This window comes from Neoarius graeffei, chromosome 24 (assembly GCF_027579695.1).
Source record: "Neoarius graeffei isolate fNeoGra1 chromosome 24, fNeoGra1.pri, whole genome shotgun sequence".
In the NCBI taxonomy this organism is placed as follows: domain Eukaryota; kingdom Metazoa; phylum Chordata; class Actinopteri; order Siluriformes; family Ariidae; genus Neoarius; species Neoarius graeffei.
The window spans coordinates 28,322,961-28,346,288 of record NC_083592.1 but is presented as its reverse complement, the minus strand read 5'-3'; the positions used below and the strand labels follow the sequence as shown (position 1 = coordinate 28,346,288).

Below are 23,328 nucleotides of genomic sequence, written 5' to 3'. Positions count from 1 at the left end.
GCGTTTCGTGTCATTCCTTGGCCGCCTTGCATCACATGCCTTTAGAGCCCTGGTCCTCCAGGTTGGGGGTTTTGCACAGGGGCAGCTTCCCTGCCATGTAAAAATTATGCCAGCTACTGTTCCTAATAAAGTGGCTGGTAAGTGTAGATGTTCTATTACTAGAAATTCCAGAGAAACAAAAATAATGAACTATGCAAACAAAAGTGCTTCTGAAGCCATAAGAGGTAAAGCCTGTTTGTTCAAAATGTGTTATTAGATGTTTAGAGCATTACGTTCATGGTTCTTAGCAGTGTCTCAATCCTGGAAATGGGAAATCGTTATTTAATGTGTTTTATATATTCATTTGCTACTTTATGAGACACACCTTTCACTTAGATGCACTTTGTATGTATACAGTTACTGACTGCAGCCCATCTGTTGTTATGCAAACATGGTTTGTGTTTGTTCTTTAAATTAATGGAAAGGGATTACTATAAGACCACCACTGGCTAGATATGATTCAGCACAGCACACACACCTACCTTGTTATTACACCTTATCCCCTTCGGACAGAAGGGAAAATGCTATGGAACTTCATGTGTACAATTGTACACGTCTGAAGAGGTTATAGGAGCTCTGTTTTTCCCCCCATGTACAAGTTGTATTAATTGTCCTCAATGATTCATTAATGGTTAATTCTCGCCACAGGATTCTTGGATATTTTTTGGTTGGCTGACTAGTTCAGTGGTTGATTGACAAAGTTTATGGGTCTGATAAACTGATAGTATAGAACAAAAAAAAAAAAAAAAGACTACAGTCAGCAATTGTACACCTACAAATTGACACGCATGGTAAGCTGAGATAACTAGAACTGTGAGTAAACTCACTATAGAATACCCCCTGCTTACAAGCCTGTCATCATATATTGCCATATGTAAGGGAATAAATTGAATTATCTCCCCTTTGAAACATCGGACTGGGATTATTTTCCTTCATGCACATCTTCAGGTGGTATACTGCTACTGTGTAAAGTTGCATCAAAATCCATCAAACAGTTTAGGTGGTGTTGCGCTTACAAGACACATGGACAGACAGGGTGATTCCTATATAACCCCCCAAACTTTGTTTGCGGGGGGTATAATAAAATGGCCACTAAGTGCAGCTGCATTGAAGGTGTAGAAACATATATTGTATAATCAATGTCCAAAGAGGAGAAACTGGTGGACAGTGGGAGAAAAAAGGAAAGCCCAATTATTTTGGATTGTTCAGATCCAGACAGATAAACCACAAACAGGGAACCAACCACAGAGAGCGATAATAGATACAGAGCAGAAAACACCAGTGGTGATGAATGTGGTGGTCTGGACTGATGGTAGCATAGAAAGAACACAACAAGCTGGAGAAACACAAAAGACGTTGTGGAAGGTTAAAAACAAGCTTGTGCCACTGATAATAAAACCCTTGTGTCTGTGATTCCTGAGCTGACAGAGTAGCTCCAACAGACTAAGTAAATGGCTTCAGTCTCAGACCTGAACCAAGTTTCAACACGTGTCAGAATTGTGTGGTGTTTGCTACACTACGTGCATGCTGTGGTTCATTTCTGTTCATTCGGATTATTAAAAATAAATCAGAAATACGAAATTTTAGAGTCAAAGTTTAGTTATGAATTTCGTCACCTCCAGTTTGTGTTGTCTGTCTGTCTATCAATCTATCATATATATTAAAAAAGATGATTATATTTTTGTCCCTTGTGAATTTATAAAGAATTATGAAACGTGGTCATATGAGTAAGTATCTGCACCAGGTAACATGCAGTGAAATAGAATAGATTAAAATAGAGGGGTGTTTTTTTTTTTCTTTTTTAAACTAGATCATCTGTTGGTTTCATAAAATAAGCAGTTCAGAAAGCTGGAGCTCAGCTCAAAGACACCCTATTTACCTCACACTTAATGACCAGTTTCATAGTGTGAAACTATGGAGATACCAGATCCCACTATGCACTACACCATGATCTCCATCTCATAGTTTCTATGATGATGAGAGTGCATGCCAATGAGCTCGGACAAGGTTATGTTTTATTAAACACAAATACTAAAGAATACAAAAGATCAAGAGAGAGAGAGAGCGCACACGAGAGACGAAAGAATGAGAAAGCGCAAAAGAAAGAAAGAACCCAAGAGAGACTGCCGAGAGCTAAAGGCAGACAGAGCATGCAAGAGAGAGCAAGAGTGAAAACAGAGCATGGGAGAGAATGAGAAATGAGAGAGAGAGAGAGAGAGAGAGAGAGAGAGAGAGAGAGAGAGAGAGAGAGAGGGGGATCGCGCATGCAATACAGGCACATTGGTGATTTGGCAAGTCTACATGTGTGCTAGAAAAGAATGGTTTATGTTTTAAGTTTCTCCATGGCAAAACCAGATTACTGCTGCCCACAATAAGAAAAAACAATGAGTGCATTAAAAAGAAAAAAAAGTACAATTACTGTCTGTATACATATCACTGTACTAATACAAAAATCACTGATACCGTATAAATCCCTTAAGGATTTAATTTGCACTTCTGAAAATCTCTCTCTTCCTTTGGTTCATTGCACATCTTGTGTTCATTGTGCACTGTTGTTCTCTGTCTACTGTCTTTGTTTTGTTGTATTGTATAGCAATAAAAAAATAATAATAATAAAAGATCCCTCTATGGATAGGGATCACAGTAAGACTACTACTGATCAGATATTATTTAAGTGGTGAATTCCTCTCTACCTACGTAGCACTAACACTCAGGCCTTGATTTACTAAGATCACAAATTAACGGTGCTCATTTGCATGTGTGTACTTGGTGGAAGAGCCGCAAGCCATTTATGAAAATAACTGCATGAATGGAATCGCATGTAAAGCAGGAAAACAATAATTAAATGGGATTTTTTTTAAAAACGTGCTCTTGATAGCTGTGATTTATTCTGATCTCACAGAGACTAACACAATTGTAGAGACACTAGCCACATGTAAGTGATGGGAATTACAAATCTGCTCCCAAACAGCTCACTGCATTTTGTGATATTTTGGCTTAACATGAACTCTTACTCTATCTTCTATTTAACAAAGTAAGATCACAATGGATATGATAAAATTCCTTTCAAACATTTGTTAAATTAATCAGTGTACTACAGTTGTGCACTGGTGAATCCACCAAGCATCCCTACATTCATGGTTATGGTATTCGCTGTGTCTGTGCTTCATTAAGACGATCCTCCCTGACAGTTACCTCATAAACACAGCCGAGTCAAAGGAGCGCCTCAACATTCGTGCTAATGAACAGCTTAAACGTTAAAAAGAGGTTTCCATAGAAACATTTAATTCAATTACTCTTACAAATTTAAATGGCATTACAGACATTTATTAACAAGAGTACTCTAAGAGCACAATATCCCCTGCTGGCAACTCGGCCATAACTCTGGTAAAATGTGACTGAATTGAACAAAATTACAATATGCGTATTACCGACATACAACAAAGAATCCTATCGAGTTTTGTGAAATTCCTCCAAAAATTGTGAGAGGAGTTGATTTCAGAAGGTGAGTACCCTTCCCGGGACGGACGGACAGATGGACATCGCCAAGACATAATCCCCCTTCGGGCCTTTTGGCCAGCGGGGGATAAAAACTATGAGGGAAGTTGATTTCAGAAAGCAAGCACACCTTGATGAGATTGTTAACAAACTTGTACTTTGCCAATCAAGGGCATAACTTATGGAATCAATTTTGTGCCAAAATGTTCATACAATACTTTTGAAATATCAAACAAAAACGACAAATCAAAATAAAAAAAAAAAAAGTCAATTTTTTTAGACTGGCAAACAAATTATTCGTGTAATTGTGCAAAATATCAGTCTATTACTCTTCAGAAACCTTTTATTTTTGTTCCGCGTCTTTCTCAGTTTTGTTTGACGTAATTTATTTTGGTTGCGATTCCAGCTTTCTCGTTTGCGCTCCCTGACATTTTGCTTGCAGTTTTGGCACAAACTTCACGTGTGGGTGGGCTGTCCAGGAATGCATTCCCATTGGCTAACTTGTGTTTGACTGACAGCTACGCTCAGCCATTCCCCTGTTGCTGTTGCGGCCATTTCCTACTTGGATTCTGGCGGACTGTTTGACGAGTGACCGATCCATTGACGGTAAACAAGGATCGAGTGGACTTCAGTGGCGACTATGATATTGAATTTACACTTTGTTGAATTAATTCAATATCATAGTCGCCACTGAAGTCCTTGTTTACAGTCAATGGATCGGTCATTCGTCAAACAGTCCGCCAGAATCCGAGTAGGGAATGGCTTCCGGGGGAATGGCTGAGCGTAGCTGTCAGTCAAACACAAGTTACCCAATGGGAATGCATTCCTGGACAGCCCACCCACACGTGAAGTTTGTGCCAAAACTGCAAGCAAAAAGTCAGGGAGCGCAAACGAGAAAGCTGGAATCGCAACCAAAATAAATTACGTCAAACAAAACTGAGAAAGACGCGGAACAAAAATAAAAGGTTTCTGAAGAGTAATAGACTGATATTTTGCATGATTACACGAATAATTTGTTTGCCAGTCTAAAAAAATTGACTTTTTTTGTTTTTTTTGTATTTTGATTTGTCGTTTTTGTTTGATATTTCAAAAGTACTGTATGAACATTTTGGCACAAAATTGATTCCATAATAACTCTAGTAAAATTTGCCCAAATTAAACAAAATTTCAATATGCGTATAACTGTCATATAACAAAGCCTTTTGCGAAGTTTGGTGAAATTTCTCCACAAATTGTGAAAGTTGATTTCAGAAGAACGTACACCCTCGTGAAATTGTCAAAGTACAAGTTTGTTAATCAAGGGTCAAAATTCTGGTAAAATTTTCACAAACGGGTGGCACGGTGGTGTAGTGGTTAGTGCTGTTGCCTCACAGCAAGAAGGTCCGGGTTCGAGCCCCGTGGCCGACGAGGGCTTTTCTGTGCGGAGTTTGCATGTTCTCCCCGTGTCCGCGTGGGTTTCCTCCGGGTGCTCCGGTTTCCCCCACAGTCCAAAGACATGCAGGTTAGGTTAACTGGTGACTCTAAATTGACCGTAGGTGTGAGTGTGAATGATTGTCTGTGTCTATGTGTCGGCCCTGTGATGACCTGGCGACTTGTCCAGGGTGTACCCCGCCTTTCGCCCATAGTCAGCTGGGATAGGCTCCAGCTTGCCTGCGACCCTGTAGAACAGGATAAAGCGGCTAGAGATAATGAGATGAGATTTTCACAAACGAAATTAAACTGCAATATGTGTATTACCGTCATATAACGAGGCCTTTTGCCAAACTTTGAGAAATTCGTCCAAAAATTGTGAGAGGAGTTGATGTCAGAAGGCAAGCACACCTTCATGAAATTGTGAAAGTACAAGGTTGTTAATCAAGGGCTGTAACTCTGGTAAAATGTGACCGAATTGAACAAAAATAATCTGCGTACTACCAACATATAACAAGGCCTTTTGCCAAGTGTAGCAGCGGGGGCGTGGCCAAGCAGCAGTCTGTGAATGGAGGGCGGGGTCAGGGAAGGTAAGTGGCTAAGTCATTCCACCTGCTGTTAATTAGTGTGTGTGTGTGTGTGTGTGTGTGTGTGTGTGTGTGTGTGTCACTGTTTGTTACAGGGACGGAGCATAAAAGGAGAGAGAGAGCAGAGGAAGGGAGCTCTCTCCCCAACCAGTGCATGTGCGTGTGAGTGAGTGAGTAAATGAATGATAAATAAATAAAAAGGAAGCTGAAAAGCTCAAAGTTTTGGATAAACATCAACTCTCGCCTGCCGTGCTTCTGTGCTCCACCCGCATCAGGAAGTGTTACAGTGGTGCTGAAACCCGGGAGCACAGAAGAGAACCACCCCATGGAGTCCCCGCCATTCGAAGAGCTCATCCTTGCCCTCGCTACCACCCAGCAGAACCAGCATCAAGCGCTGATCACCCTCCGAAAGGAGCAGGAGCAACGCTTCGAAGCCTTGATGCTGGCCCAGCAGGAAGATCGCCAGGCGTTCCGGCACTGGCTCACGTCAGCAGGGGCGTCAACCACCGCTGCCGCCACCCTCACAAAGATGGGACCGCAGGATGATCCAGAAGCGTTCCTCACTCTTTTCAAGCAAGCAGCCGAGGCGTGGGGGTGGCCGCAGGAGCAGCGCGTGGCGCGCCTTCTCCCGCTCCTGACTGGCGAGGCGCAGCTCGCAGCGCAGCAGCTCCCTGCTGACAGCCAGCTGGTCTATGCTGACCTGACAAAAGCCATCCTGCAGCGGCTCGGCCGCTCCCTGGAGCAACCTCGCCAGCGCTTCCGGACGCTGGCATTGGAGGAAGGTGGCCGGCCGTTTGCATTTGGCCAGCAACTCCGGGACGCCTGCCGGCGGTGGCTGAGGGCGGAAAACCGCGACTCTGACGGAATCATTGATCTGGTGGGCACTGGAGCAGTTTGTCTTTCGACTTCCGGAAGGAATGGCGGAATGGGTCCAGTGTCATCACCCGGCATCGCTAGAGCGAGCCATCGAGCTGGCGGAGGACCATCTGGAGGCGGCTCCGACGGCAGGCAGACGAGGCGTCTCCCCTCGCTTCTCTTCTCTCTCTCTTTTCTCTCCCTGTCTCTCGTCCCCCTCCCCACCAGTTCCCCTGCCATGGAGGCGGCGGCTGGCCCCTCCCCAGCTGGCCTGTCGCACCCGTGGTGTCCTCCCCTCTTCCTCTCCTGTGTCTGTGTTGCCTCCCCCTCAGGTGAGTGACACCCATAACACCAGTGCAGAGGGAAAGCCTGGGCCAGTGTGCTGGCGCGGTGGGGAATCGGAGCATCTCCGAGGCCAGAGCTCCGCAAGGGAGGTGGGTGCTGTAATCCGGATCCCCGACGCTCCAGAAACCGCCCCCAATCGGGCCGGAACGTATCGCATACCGGTGAGTATCCAAGGGGCTACATATCACGCTTTGGTGGATTCTGGTTGCAATCAGACCTCAATTCACCAACGCCTGGTGCAAGGTGAGGCATTGGGGGAAGCACAAGCGGTGAAAGTAGTGTGTGCGCATGGGGATGTTCACCATTACCCTCTAGTGCCTGTCCAAATTCTATTCCGGGGCCAAATGCATAGAATAAAGGCAGCGGTTAGTCCCCGTCTCACCCATTCGTTGATTTTGGTTACTGATTGGCCAGGATTTAAAAACCTAATGGAATATTTAACACACAGTGGGTCCTGCACTAGTAGGTCACGGGAAGGTCCTGGTGTGGCGTTGACTGGAGAAGCTGTCGCAGAGCCGCCTACATCAACACCGCGACAGAGTGAGGAGCAGCCCGCTCCTCCTACCTCTCTCAGGGATTTCCCGTTAGAGCAGTCGCGAGATGAGACTCTGCGGCATGTGTTTGACCAAGTGAGAGTAATCGATGGTCAAACTCTTCAGCCAAGCGCAGCACCGACCTTCCCCTATTTTGCCATTATTAAAGATAAATTGTACCGAGTGACGCAGGACACTCAAACCAAGGAACAAATAACCCAGTTGTTAATCCCATGGCTGGACACTTGGGGCAAGATAAAACACTAGCCCGAATAATGGCCCGATTCTATTGGCCAGGGATTCGCGGGGATGTCCGTCGGTGGTGTGTGGCATGCCGTGAATGCCAATTAGTAATCCCGCAGCCACTCCAAAAGCACCTTTGCACCCTCTTCCTCTAATCGAGACCCCGATTGAGTGAATTGGGATTGATCTCGTTGGGCCATTAGATCAGTCAGCACGGGGATATCGCTTTATTTTAGTTCTAGTGGACTATGCAACGCGATATCCGGAAGCAGTGCCTCTCCGCAATATCTCAGCACGCAGTATTGCGGAAGCGCTCTTCCGCTTTATCTCCCGGGTCGGGATTCCGAAAGAAATCCTGACAGACCAAGGCGCTTCGTTTATGTCACGCACACTGCGCGAGCTGTATGGGTTACTGGGGATCAAGTCTGTCTTGGGCCCCTGGGGCCATAGTCTGAGTTTCTTTCTGAATTTGCAGATTTTATCTCAGATCTGGTTATTTCCTTAGACAAAGCTTTAGTTGTCGGAGAATGTTGACAGAGTGTTTTGGTAAACTGGGATGTATGGATGCTGTCAGTCCCCACTTGCTTGCTCACTCAAGTTTGTTGACGGTGTAGTGGCTGGCTGCTTTATGTCCCGGAGCTCCCTCATGCCTGTGTTACCTTCTGGCTCTCCCCTTTTAGTTATGCTGTCATAGTTAGTTGCCGGAGTCCCTGCTTGTACTCAGTGCAATATGTATACTGTTCCTACTTATTCAGGTGACATTGGGCATACCTAACAATCCGTGTTTTCTTTCCCTCCCCCCCAAAATCTGTCCCTCTGAGTTACATGGAGTCAACAGGAAATCTTTTGGTGGAGAGGGTGGAGACCTCGACTGGCTATCGTAGCCTGCAGGGAATCGGCCGTCAGACATCCTGTCGCATGTCCCAGACTTGGTGAAATGTAACTGAATTGTCTGGGCCAGCCCTAAGGGTTCCATCTGCATCCCATCATTGCTGAGGAGTGTGCTCCCACCACCCAATCAAGCATCCAGCAAGAGCAGGTCATGATATTTTTTAACCATATTAACATGCCATTGTTGTGTATTATGCCTGATGTCAAGACTGTCGTCTCTGCGAGCCTACCACACAGATTTAATACTTGTGTCATTTTTAGGGCATACCTAACAACCTGTGTTTTATCCCCCCCCAATCTGTCCCTCTGAGTTACATGTTGGTCCTGGGATTGAGATGCTGGCCTCTTCTGCCCCTCGGACCTGCTTGATCCATCCTGGTGCCCTGTGTCTGGTTGGAGTTTTATCGCATCGCATGGAGGACGGCCCCATGAGGACAGTTGAGGGTTACACCTGGAGGATGCTCTGGACTCTTACAGTAATGCTTTTATGGCTGAGGACTACAGTTGACTTGCTAACTTTAGGACTGCAGTTGTCATGAACAGTTTTGCACTCAAGTTTCCATCAATGAAGAGTTACAACATCAACGAAACTGTCTTCATGTTAAAACTGTTAATGTTATAGTCATGCTGTCTGTTGTTGCCCAAATGAGGATGGGTTCCCTTTTGAGTCTGGTTCCTCTCAAGGTTTCTTCCTCATGTCGTCTGAGGGAGTTTTTCCTTGCCACCGTTGCCACAGGCTTGCTCATTGGGGATAGATTAGGGACAAAATTAGCTCATGTTTTAAGTCGTTCAAATTCTGTAAAGCTGCTTTGCGACAATGTTTATTGTTAAAAGCACTATACAAATAAACTTGACTTGACAGTGTTTATCACCCACAAACGGATGGCTTAGTAGAGCGATTTAACCAGACACTCAAAAACATAATCTGTAAATTCGTAAGTGAAGATGCACGTAATTGGGATAAGTAGCTCGAGCCCCTGTTGTTCGCAGTACGAGAGGTCCCGCAAGCCTCCACGGGGTTTTCTCCCTTCGAATTATTATATGGGTGTAAGCCGCGTGGCATTCTGGACGTGCTACGGGAAAATTGGGAGGAGGGACCTTCACTGAGTAAAAATGAAATACAGTATGTTCTTGACCTGCATGCAAAACTCCACACCCTCACACACCTAACCCAGGAGAATTTACGGCAGGCACAAGAACGTCAAAGCCGGCTGTATGACAGGGGCACGTGCCTTAGAGAGTTCACGCCGGGAGATAAAGTGCTTGTATTATTGTCCACGTCAAGTTCTAAATTAGTCACCAAGTGGCAAGGGCCCTTTGAGGTCACACGGTGAGTCGGGGACGTCGACTATGAGGTGAAGCGAACGGATGGGGTGGGGAACGGCAAATCTACCACCTCAACCTTTTAAAATGCAGGAATGAGGGGGTCCCTGTCGCGTTGGTAGTCCCAGAGAAGGCGGAGCTAGGGCCAGAGGTAAAAAAGATAACATCTCGGACCACTCCGGTTCCTTGTGGAGACCACCTTTCACCGGCCCAACTCACGGAGGTAGCAAAGTTGCAGAAGGAATTTTCCGATGTGTTCTCGCCTCTTCCTGGTCGTACCCACCTCATAGAACACCACATCGAAACAACCCTGGGGATGGTAGTGCGTAGCTGCCCTTACCGCTTGCCCGAAAACAAGAAAAAGGTGGTTCAGGACGAACTCAAGGCCATGCTCAAAATGGGCATAGTTGAGGAGTCCCACAGTGACTGGAGCAGCCCAGTGGTCCTGGTTCCCAAGACTGACGGGTCGGTCCGGTTCTGTGTGGACTATAGAAAGGTCAACGCGGTGTCTAAATTTGGCGCATACCCAATGCCTTGCATTGATGAGTTGCTTGATCGGTTAGGTGCTGCTTGCTTTTATTCGACACTGGATCTAATAAAGGGATATTGGCAGATCCCCTTGACTCCTCTATCCCGAGAAAAAACGGCCTTTTCCACACCGTTTGGATTACATCAATTTGTCACGCTCCCTTTTGGGTTGTTTGAGGTGTCCGCTACGTTCCAGTGGATTATGGACAGGGTCCTCCGCCCTCATGCTGCCTAAGCAGCCGCCTATCTAGATGACATTGTAATCTACAGTAATGATTGACTGCGGCACTTGGAACACCTGAGGGCTGTCCTAAAGTCGCTGAGGCGAGCGGGCCTAACAGCTAACCCCCCCCCAAAAAAAGGTGTGCGATTGGGCAGGTGGAAGTACGGTATCTAGGGTTCCACTTGGGCCATGGGCAGGTGCGTCCCCAAATTAACAAGACCACAGCAATTGCGGCCTGCCCGAGGCCCAAGACCAAAAAGAAGGTGAGACGGTTCTTGGGGCTGGCTGGCTATTATCGTTAGGTTTCTACCTAATTATTCGGATGTCACCAGCCCGCTAACCGATCTCACTAAAAAGGGGGCTCCAGATCCGGTCCAATGGACAGACCAGTGCCAATAGGCCTTCTCGGAGGTAAAAGCTGCACTGTGTGGGGGGCCACTTTTACACTCCCCTGACTTCTCTCTCCCGTTTATTTTGCAGACTGATGCATTGGACAGAGGGCTGGGGGCCGTTTTGTCTCAGGAGGTGGAGGGTGAGGAACGCCCCATGCTGTACATCAGCCGGAAACTCTCGATGCGTGAAAGCAGGTACAGCACAATCGAGAAGGAGTGTCTCGCCATCAAGTGGGCGGTCCTCGCCCTCCTACCTACCTGCTGGGGCGCCCTTTCACTCTCTGTTCGGACCACACGTCCCTCCAGTGGCTCCACCGCATGAAGGATGCTAATGCACGGATCACCCGTTGGTATCTCGCCCTCCGGCCATTTAAGTTCAAAGTGATCCACAGGCCGGGGGCGCAGATGGTGGTGGCGGACTTCCTGTCCCGGGGGGAGTCAGCTTCAGGCCGGACGGCTCCCTGGCCTGAGTCGGGCGGTGGGGGTATGTGGCAGCGGGGGCGTGGCCAAGCAGCAGTCTGTGAATGGAGGGCGGGGTCGGGGAAGGTAAGTAGCTAAGTCATTCCACCTGCTGTCAATTAGTCTGTGTGTGTGTGTGTGTGTGTGTGTGTGTGTGTGTGCGCGCGCGCGTGCATCACTGTTTGTTACAGGGATGGAGCATAAAAGGAGAGAGAGCAGAGGAAGGGAGCTCTCTCCCCAACCAATGCATGTGTCTGTGTGTGTCTGTCTGTAAGTGAGTGAGTAAATGAATGAATGAATGAATGAATGAATGATAAATAAATAAAAAGGAAGCTGAAAAGCTCAATAAAGTTTTGGATAAACATCAACTCTCGCCTGCCGTGCTTCTGTGCTCCACCCACATCAGGAAGTGTTACACCAAGTTTGGTGAAATTCCTCCAAAAATTGTGAGAGGAGTTGATTTCAGAAGGAAAACACACTCCTATGAAATTGTCCAAGTATAAATTTTGTTAATCAAGGGCTGTAACTCTGGTAAAATGTGACCCGATTTAACTAAATTACAATATGCATAGTACAGACATAGAACAAAGAATCCTGCCAAGTTTCGTGAAATTCCTCCAAAAATTGTGAGAGGAGTCGATTTCAGAAGGTGAGCACCCTTCCCGGGACGGATGGACGGACATCGCCATGACATAATCCCCCTTTGGGCCTTTCAGTCAGCAGGGGATAAAAAGGGGGGGGCAGCTCATATGGTTCATATATGTGACAAATAACTAACAGATTACAGCAGAAGCATAATGGCAAATAAAGGAGGTGAGGCAAGCTGAAAGGATGTTTCAAAAACAATGTATTATAAAGTGTAGATTTAAAAAAAAAAAAAGCGTGTGTACTGTTCGTTAGCTATATGTAGATGAAAACTTCCACAGGTTATTCGAATGATGTTCACATTGGAGGTGCAAATGTATAGCGACATACAATATACAGTCAAGTGAAAAAATAAGGACATCCCATGGAAATTGTAGACTTTTCTCAACATATTTAAACAAGCAAACATTTCACTCTCTTTGATGCAATGCCTATAGATAAAGGTAATCTACTCCAACAAATGACACATAAAATTGACATTTTGTAGTCATTTTCATAATCTCATCTCATCTCATTATCTCTAGCCACTTTATCCTGTTCTACAGGGTCGCAGGCAAGCTGGAGCCTATCCCAGCTGACTACGGGCGAAAGGCGGGGTACACCCTGGACAAGTCGCCAGGTCATCACAGGGCTGACACATAGACACAGACAACCATTCACACTCACATTCACACCTACGGTCAATTTAGAGTCACCAGTTAACCTAACCTGAATGTCTTTGGACTGTGGGGGAAACCGGAGCACCTGGAGGAAACCCACGGGGAGAACATGCAAACTCCGCACAGAAAGGCCCTCGCCGGCCACGGGGCTCGAACCCGGACCTTCTTGCTGTGAGGCGACAGCGCTAACCACTACACCACCGTGCCGCCCCATTTTCATAATTTAAATTAAAAAAAAAATTGGTCAGGAAAAGTAAGGACACCCTGGAAAAAGTAAGTACACCCTTACATTCATCACACTTTCAAGTCCATAATATTAGACTCAGATTTTCCAGATTAGGTGCCGTTAATTAGAAACTCATGCAGATGGAGGTGCAGGTGGAACCAGTCTTATTTAAACTGGACATCTAGGGTCTGGTGCTCTCTTTGCTATTGAAGTGTGTGCTGTCATCATGCCAAGATCTAAAGAACTCTCAAAGGCACTCAGAAAAAAAAGGCTGTGGATGTACATGAATCTGGCAAGGGATTTAAAAAGATCTCTAAATTATTAGAAATAAATAATTCCATTGTAAGGAAAATCATCTACAAGTGGCATAGATTTCAAACAACTGCCACTTTGTCCAGGACTGGCCGTCCCAGCAAATTCAACCCAAGAGCAGACTGTCTGATGCTAAAAGGCGTCTCCAAGAACACCAAAATTTCATCACTGGCTCTCGAGGCAACTCTTAGTGTGAAAGTGCATACCTCTATAATCAGAAAGAGAGATGAAAAAAATTGACCTGCATGGGAGGTGTGCCAGGAAGAAGCCTTTGCTGTCCAAAATGAACATTAAAGCAAGACTACAGTTTGCCAATAAACATCTAGGCAAAGACCAGGCCTTTTGGAATAATGTGCTCTGGACAGACAAATCAAAGGTAGAGTTATTTGGCCACAGTAAGAGTACACACGTGTGGCGCAGACCAAAGAAGGCTTTTCATCAGGACAAGAACCTCATACCAACTGTCAAGCATGGTGGTGGAAAGGTTATGGTTTGGGGTTGCTTCACTGCCTCAGGGACTGGGACGCATGCATTTATTGATTCAACGATGAATTCTGAATCACATCAAAGAGAGCTTTAAGATAATACAAGGCCATCTGTTCAAAAGTTGAAGTTGAACTGGAGGCGGACCTTTCAGCAAGATAACGATCCTAACCATACTACCAAATCCGCCAAGGAATGGCTCAAAAAGAAGAAATAGTGGGTTATGGAATGGCCGAGTCAAAGCCCAGATTTGAACCCCCATTAACATGTGGTGAGATTTGAAAAGGACAGGACATGCAAGAAAAGCCTCAAACATCTTGCAACTGAAGGAACTTTGCATGGAAAAGTGGTCAAAAAAATTTCATCAAGCTGTTAACAGAGACTAGTGAACAATTATGCAAAATGCCTAAAAGTTACAGTATTTGTTAAACGGGGCAGTACTAGCTTCTGAATCCAAGGGTGTACTTACTTTCTCCATAGAAGAATATTACATCTATTGACATTTGTGTTGAATAAATGATCAAAAAACCCAGTTTTCATTGTTGCTTTGCTCAGGTACATCACCTTTATCTGTATGCACTGTACCAAAAGAGTGAAATGTTTGCTTGTTTAAATATATTGGGAAAAGTCTACTATTTCCATAGGATGTACTTATTTTTTCACATGACTGTATAATGAATACATACGAAATCATGGTGATATATATTACATATTCACTGTGTATACAGTCCCAGTCAAAAGTTTGGACACATCTAACTCAAGTCTTATGGTCAGATGAGTCAAAGGTCAAGTCGTTTGACCACAAATGACCAAAAGGTACAGAGGAACACTGGACCAACTGTAAAACATGGTGGTGGTAGCATCATGTTCTGGGCCTATTTTGCTGCCAGTGGAACAGTTATCAAACTCAAAATGAGCATATATTTTCCAAAAACAAAATTTCAGTTTCAACATTTGATATGTTGTCTTTATACTACTTTCAGTGAAATATAGGATTTCCATGATTTGCAAATTATTGCATTCTGGTTTTATTAATAGCCCAACTTTTTTGGAATTGTGTGCGCGTGCGTACACACACACACACACACACACACACACACACACACACACACACACACACACACACCTCAGCATAAATGAGTACACCCCCTTTGAAAAGTAACATTTTAAACAATATCTCAATGAACACAAACAATTTCCAAAATGTTGAAAAGACAAAGTTTAATATAACATCTGTTTAACTTAGAATGTGAAAGTAAGGTTAATAATATAACTTAGATTACACATTTTTTCAGTTTTACTCAAATTAGGGTGGTGCAAAAATGAGTACACCCCATAACAAAAACTACTACATCTAGTACTTTGTATGGCCTCCATGATTTTTAATGACAGCACCAAGTCTTCTAGGCATGGAATGAACACGTTGGCGACATTTTGCAACATCAATCTTTTTCCATTCTTCAACAACGACATCTTTTAGTGACTGGATGCTGGATGGAGAGTGATGCTCAGCTTGTCTCTTCAGAATTCCCCAAAGAAAATAATTTCTTTACACCACAAAGGTGAAGGCTACAAGAAGATCAGTAAAGCTTTACTTATCAGTCAGAATACTGTAGCAAAAGTGGTACAAAAATTTAAGAAAGATGGAACTGCAACCATCTCACAGAGACGTCCAGGTCGTCCACGGAAGTTAACACCTCGACAGGAGCGTCTTCTGATGAGAAGGGTTGAAGAAAATAGGCCTGCAAGTTCACTGCAGTTATCTAAAGAAGTAGAAAGCCAAACTGGGGTGACTATTTCCCATGACACAATATGGCGTATGCTGCAGAGGAATGGCATGCATGGATGCCGTCCACGAAAGAAGCCTCTCCTAAAGCCCAGGCACAAAAAAGCCCGCCTAGAGTTTGCCAGGGCCCATGCTGACAAAGATGAAGACTACTGGGACTCTATACTCTGGAATGATGAGACCAAGATAAATGTTTTTGGAACTGATGGCTTCAAAACTGTATGGCGTCGCAAAGGTGAGGAATACAAAGAAAAATGCCTGGTGCCTACAGTGAAACATGGTGGTGGCAGTGTCCTTATGTGGGGCTGCATGAGTGCTGCTGGTGTCGGGGAGCTGCATTTCATTGATGGCATCATGAATTCACAGATGTATCGCTCTATACTGAAAGAGAAGATGCTACCATCATTCCGTGCCCTTGGTCGTCGTGCACTTTTCCAACATGACAATGATCCTAAACACACATCTAAGGCCACTGTTGGATTTCTGAAGAAGAACAGGGTGAAAGTGATTCAGTGGCCAAGTATGTCTCCTGATCTGAACCCAATCGAACACCTATAGGGAATTCTGAAGAGACAAGTTGAGCATCACTCTCCATCCAGCATCCAGTCACTAAAAGAGGTCATTGTTGAAGAATGGAAAAAGATTGATGTTGCAAAATGTCGCCAACTTGTTCATTCCATGCCTAGAAGACTTGGTGCTGTCATTAAAAATCATGGAGGCCATACAAAGTACTAGATGTAGTAGTTTTTGTTGTGGGGTGTACTCATTTTTGCACCACCCTAATTTGAGTAAAACTGAAAAAAATGTGGAATCTAAGTTATATTATTAACCTTACTTTCCCGTTCTAAGTTAAACAGATGTTATATTAAACTTTGTCTTGTCAACATTTTGGAAATTGTTTGTGTTCATTGAGATATTGTTTAAAATGTTACTTTTCAAAGGGGGTGTACTCATTTACGCTCAGCACTGTATACATATATACATACATATATATACACACACACACATTATATTTATATATATATATATATATATATATATATATATATATATATATATATATATACACACACACACTAATATATATATATATATATATATATATATATATATATATATATATATATATATATATATAAAAATAAAAATGTGTGTATATCGTTTGTAACTGTTTATCCTGTACAGGGTCGCGGGCAAGCTGGAGCCTATCCTAGCTGACTATAGGCGAGAGGCGGGGTACACCCTGGACAAGACACCAGATCATCGCAGGGCTGACACACAGAGACACACAACCATTCACACTCACATTAACACCTACAGTCAATTTAGAGCCACCGATTAACCTAACCTGCATGCCTTCGGACTGTGGGGAAAACTGGAGCACCCAGAGGAAACCCATGCAGACACGGGGAGAACATGCAAACTCTACACAGAAAGGCCCTCGTCAGCCACTGGGCTCAAACCCAGAAGCTTCTTGCTGTGAGGCAACAGTACTAACCACTACACCACAATGCTGCCATATAACAAGCATATATCACACACACACACAACCCCGATTCCAAAAAAGTTGGGACAAAGTACAAATTGTAAATAAAAACGGAATGCAATGATGTGGAAATTTCAAAATTCCATATTTTATTCAGAATAGAACATAGATGACATATCAAATGTTTAAACTGAGAAAATGTATCATTTAAAGAGAAAAATTAGGCGATTTTAAATTTCATGACAACACCACATCTCAAAAAAGTTGGGACAAGGCCATGTTTACCACTGTGAGACATCCCCTTTTCTCTTTACAACAGTCTGTAAACGTCTGGGGACTGAGGAGACAAGTTGCTCAAGTTTAGGGATAGGAATGTTAACCCATTCTTGTCTAATGTAGGATTCTAGTTGCTCAACTGTCTTAGGTCTTTTTTGTCGTATCTTCAGTTTTATGATGCACCAAATGTTTTCTATGGGTGAAGGATCATTTCTGGATCATGTTTAGATACGGCTTCTTCTTTGAACTGTAGAGTTTTAGCTGGCAACGGCGGATGGCACGGTGAATTGTGTTCACAGATAATGTTCTCTGGAAATATTCCTGAGCCCATTTTGTGATTTCCAATACAGAAGCATGCCTGTATGTGATGCAGTGCCGTCTAAGGGCCCGAAGATCACGGGCACCCAGTATGGTTTTCTGGCCTTGACCCTTACGCACAGAGATTCTTCCAGATTCTCTGAATCTTTTGATGATAATATGCACTGTAGATGATGATATGTTCAAACTCTTTGCAATTTTACACTGTCGAACTCCTTTCTGATATTGCTCCACTATTTGTTGGCGCAGAATTAGGGGGATTGGTGATCCTCTTCCCATCTTTACTTCTGAGAGCCGCTGCCACTCCAAGATGCTCTTTTTATACCCAGTCATGTTAATGACCTATTGCCAATTGACCTAATGAGTTGCAATTTGGTCCTCCAGCTGTTCCTTTTTTGTACCTTTAACTTTTCCAGCCTCTTATTGCCCCGTCCCAACTTTTTGAGATGTGTTGCTGTCATGAAATTTCAAATGAGCCAATATTTGGCATGAAATTTCAAAATGTCTCACTTTCGACATTTGATATGTTGTCTTTGTTCTATCGTGAATACAATATCAGGCCATCCTTAAAAAAAAATCCGTTTCCTGTCCACCGGGTGAGCAAAAAAATTTTCAGTCGGGAGGGAGGGATTTTTATATATATATATATATATATATATATATATATATATATATATATATATATATATATATATGGATGGATAAGAAATCGCAATGCTGTGTTTGCTTTTTCTTTCAGTACTTTATTACAAAAGCAGACACATTTAATTAAGCACTCATTTAAGTTGTGATTCGCGCTGTTTGTACCGATAATAACCACAAATTCCCCGCCGACTTGTTGATCAGGGGAGAGTAACTCATCTGCGGCCCCGACATGCGGTGTGTGTGCGCGCACTCGGCGGAGGCAGTAGTGTGTCAGGGAGGGAACAGAAGCGGAGATAACGCTTATTTTGTCTCTGGTAAACCAGTCTTCTCTCGTTCAATTACGTGCTGGCATCAAAAGACACCGTTGGTTGTAAATGAAACCAAACTGAGTGGTTGGAGTGTATTTTCATACACAAATGGAGAAATGTTTGCTGAGTGTGTAATTGTGTAGCCACCACTGCAGACCATTGTCGTTGTTAATTCATAGCATGCTCAGTTGCGTGAATGTGTCATGCACCGAAAATAAGAGATTTACAAGCCGGGAACGCCTCATGATGCAATACGCAAGAAAAGAAAGAAGATTTACTGCCATTTTACTTTGTATTTGAGTAAAGTGAATAAATAAATGGTCTGTGGAAAATACATTTAATCCTGGGAACTGCGTGCACAGGAGTTTATTTTGTGTTTACCCCCCCCCCGGCTGGCTACTTATTTGTCATGGCGGCTAGTATGAGCCTTAGTGGAAAGCCCTGGGAATGCGTAAATGTCAAGTTCGATTTTAGATTTACGAACCCGAAAAAAATGTCAAAAAAACGGCGTTAAAAAAAATAATAAATTTCAACCGCACAAACGGCACTCACCCGGCCGGTGGACCGGAAACAGAACATTTTTTAATAATGGCCTCAGTTTTTGAGATTTGTAAATTATTGCATTCCGTTTTTATTTACAATTTGTACTTTGTCCCAACTTTTTTGGAATCGGGGTTTTATATATATATATATATATATATATATATATATATATATATATATATATATTCATTATAATGACGAACAATTTTACTTTGTCTTCAAAAGGCAGATCAAAGTTTTTGATAAGCAATTTAGAAACAACATGAGAAAAATAAAGAATAAGATTAAAAAAAAAAAACCAGAGGAAACCATAAAAATTGGATTTGGATTCCTAAGGATTATGAGTAAATAAATACAGAGCAAATCATAAAAATAAAAACAAATAATCATGTACAATTACTGGCATAATTTGCCAGCTCTTTGCACTGACAGGGTGCACCATGAGACCATTATAGACCAGATATTGGAGTGATGGATTATTTTCAACACAGAATTAATACTTAGGCCCTGATTTTGGGTGCTAATTTGCATGTGTAGGTTTTTTACCAAAATAACTACACAAGTTAGTCACATGCAAAGTAGGTGGTCATCATAATATACAATATGTTACTCAGTTATATTTGATCAACTTAAAAAAAAAAAAAAAAGAGAGAAAAAAAAAAGGAACATTGCAAATGTTGTCCAAACATTTGGACACCCTACTAAATCAGTAATTAGTAACACCCCATTGGCAGATAGTACAGCTTACAAATGCTTTTTAGTAACCAGTTAGGATATTTATACAGTATATTACAGTATATTTGAGATTTCAACCACTGTTCCTTGCAAGAATGTTTCTAGTTATGAGATGTTCTTGAACCATCTTGCATGCACAGCATGTTTAAGGTCTATTCACAGATGTTCAAGTGAGGGCTATTCCAAAAGCTTCAACATTACCTGAAGTAGTTGTGGCATGTTTTAGATAATGGTCCTGTTGTAGAAACCAGCCTCTTTTCACCATCAGTTTCTTGACTGACTGCGGCGTATTTGTTTTTACCAGTTTGCCGATAATTTCTGAAATCCATTTTTTCAACTTGCTCTGCAATATTGTCTGTGCTACCAGCTGTTCCTTCTGATGACTCTTCCATGCAGATCATGTTTGTGCCAGCAAAGCTGCAAAGTAGAAGAGTGTACCACCACTCCTGTCTCAGGTGAACCTTTCTGCAAAAAGCTCTACCTTTTGCTGTCATTTGAGGATTTTGCTTTTCCTTTATGCCCAACATGCTGGAAGGTGTATCGGATAGTTTCTTTGATCAGATCTTGGCAGATTTCCAGATCTTGCCTTGATTTCCTACTGTGGAGGAAGTCGAGGAAGGCCATAAAAAGGTATCAAATTGCTTTCATCTTGCAGTTTCCATCATCCGAAATGTCATTATCAAATGGTAATAATTGTAAGATGAAAGCAATTTGATACTTTATGGTTGTCCTCTACTTTGCATCAATTAGCTTCATTTTCAGATTCTTAGCAGAAGTATTAAGCTAGTCTACAAACTTTGCATACAAATCTCTCTCTCATTCTCTCTCTAATGGTGTTGAGCTGGTATAAGCATACTTTGGTGATCACTTTTCCTTTACCTTGTCCATTAATGAAAGCTGGCAAATTGTGCATTTGAACAAATAGGCTACAGTGTACAGGAATTACAGAGTGCAAATCATGTACATCTTTGATGGGTTCTCACCTGAAGATCCGTGTCATTGGGCACATACTGATCCTGCTCAGCCATCAACATATTTATGACTGGGTGTCTGCCTTCCCGGATCACTACGTGGCCCTTCTGTTCCAGAACCTCTGGCCTGCACATAGCACATTCAGACAACAGCATTATACGCAGTATATTCAAGGAGGAAATGTGTGTGGCATGAGACATCGCTGGGTATTACATTAATGATTAAGGCACCATCACCAGAACTCATTCTTATATAACAAGACAAGAAACAAAATCGAGGACTGGAGAACACTGGACTTCTGTGATTGTCTAAATATATACATTTTGAAGTGTAGTGTAAGGAGAATCTTTGGTGCTCTGCAGAACAGGAGGAAGGAGGTGGCAGTGCTGAGCAGATGGGGGTGTAGTTGGCGTAAAACCTCAGCCTTCAAAGTCAAATCCACTCCCCCACACAGGCTGTGAGAAGCAGAGGGAGTTGGCTATGTACGCTCCGGAGGCGGGCAGAGCCTGCTGCTGGCCACATAGAGCCCTCTGGGGTCCCCCCACTCTCAATCCTCCACCTACGCTTACGTAAGGAGTTTCAAACACCTCTCACAAAATACAAAAGACAAAATCAACCTCTATCCGAGAGGAGAACATGTGCTTTTTATGGCACCAGGAGCTGCAATCACCAAGTCTGCAAAGTTGGTCTGCATCTTTTTGACAAAACGCCAAAATCTGGCTAAAGATGATTTACCTCACCTTTCTTGGTTTGACACAGAATAAAAACAAACCAATATATAAATTTCTTTAAAATCAGGTTCCATAGCATGACACGTTTGCTTGTCTACCTCATATTAAAAACATACATTGTACTAGTTTGTTGGGCTGCAGTAATGTCAGCAAGTGAAATCCAAATGATGCCAATATGTTAGTCTTAGTGAAGACAACAGAGAGAGAGAGAGAGAGAGAGAGAGAAGGAAGAATGCTGAGAGTAAACTTTATCAGCCAACATTGCAATGCAATAGAAATGCAACTTCACAATACAAGAGACTGTAGTGCATGGAGAAGTGGACAAACAACAAATGTAAAAAATATTCGACTTTGGAGATAAAATTATGGTTTTAAAGGAGAACTGAAGGCAAATTTATTATCAAAATTCTCTCATTTTATTAAATATCGGAATGCATTTTTGATCGCTATTTTGTCGCTGCTATAGCAAGTTATGAGTGTTTGAAATATGCTCTGTAATATATCAGTCCATATGTCAAAGCAATGGCCGTAAACGAGATTCGTTGAGACCTGTGCGAGACATCGTAGGACGGAAGTAAAACGTACAGCGGAAATCAAAGTGACCGACATCTGCCGACGTTGTCAAAAGATGCACGCGCCCTCTTTCAAATGCTGATGTAATCAAGCCGGAAGTTGTTTGTTTTGACAGCAACCAGGAAAGTTTGAAAAAAGTAGGCAGTAATTGTCATTTAAACTAGTTTTTGTGCAATACTTCGTTTGGAAAACAGTTCATTTGGTGGAATAAATGTGACAAGATGCTGAGGACACCTGGCTGACACTTCACGTTTCCAAGTCTTGCACAAGTCTCGTGAAGATCGCATGGATAAGCGACGCCTGCCGTGGACCAAATGAACTAAATTCAACACGGCTAAAAACTGAATAGGCCGATAAGTATAATATTTAATTGCAATTAGTTGCCAATACGAGTCATGATATAAAGTTACTAAAACCGAAAATGTAATTGAATAACACGTTAATTATGAAATAAAGCAAGTTTAAAAACGACTTCAGTTCCCGTTTAAGGTCCTGGTAGTTTTTCTTTGGTTAAGAAAGCAACAATTTTCACATGTCCATGGTTCATGCAATACATACGGCTCATGTTGCTTATGCCTGTGGAATTACAAAATCCATCCATTATCTATAACCACTTATCCTGTGCAGGGTCGCAGGCAAGCTGGAGCCTATGCCAGCTGACTATGGGCGAGAGGCGGGGTACACCCTGGACAAGTCGCAAGATCATCACAGGGCTGACACAGAGACAAACAACCATTCACACTCACATTCACACCTACGGTCAATTTAGAGCCACCGATTAGCCTAACCTGCATGTCTTTGGACTATGGAGGAAACCCACGCAGACACGGGGAGAACATGCAAACTCTACATAGAAAGGCCCCTGTCGGCTGCTGGGCTCAAACCCAGAACCTTCTTGCTGTGAAGCGACAGTGTTAACCACTACACCACCGTGCCACCCGGACTTACAAAATCCCAATATTAAATGTATTCAATTGACTGTTTGCCTCTTTTGGTACTTAAAAGGCAATTCTGTGCATTTTGATGTTGTTAAGGAAAGCAAATTAATTTGACACAAGCACTATTTACTTTAATTCAATAATATATCTCATCTCATTATCTCTAGCCGCTTTATCCTGTTCTACAGGGTCGCAGGCAAGCTGGAGCCTATCCCAGCTGACTACGGGCGAAAGGCGGGGTACACCCTGTACAAGTCACCAGGTCATCACAGGGCTGACACATAGACACAGACAACCATTCACACTCACATTCACACCTACGGTCAATTTAGAGTCACCAGTTAACCTAACCTGCATGTCTTTGGA

The 23,328-nt window shown here is 43.1% G+C and overlaps 1 protein-coding gene across 3 annotated transcripts in view; it reads right to left on the bottom strand.

Annotated features, from left to right (window-relative positions):
- Positions 1-23,328, bottom strand: part of msh3 (mutS homolog 3 (E. coli)) — a 208,319-nt gene that overhangs the window by 77,274 nt on the left and 107,717 nt on the right. For all 3 annotated transcript variants that reach the window (XM_060906976.1, XM_060906978.1, XM_060906977.1), the window contains exon 19: positions 20,732-20,846. In XM_060906976.1, coding sequence (XP_060762959.1) covers positions 20,732-20,846 — 115 coding nt within the window. The remainder of the gene's footprint in view (positions 1-20,731; positions 20,847-23,328) is intronic.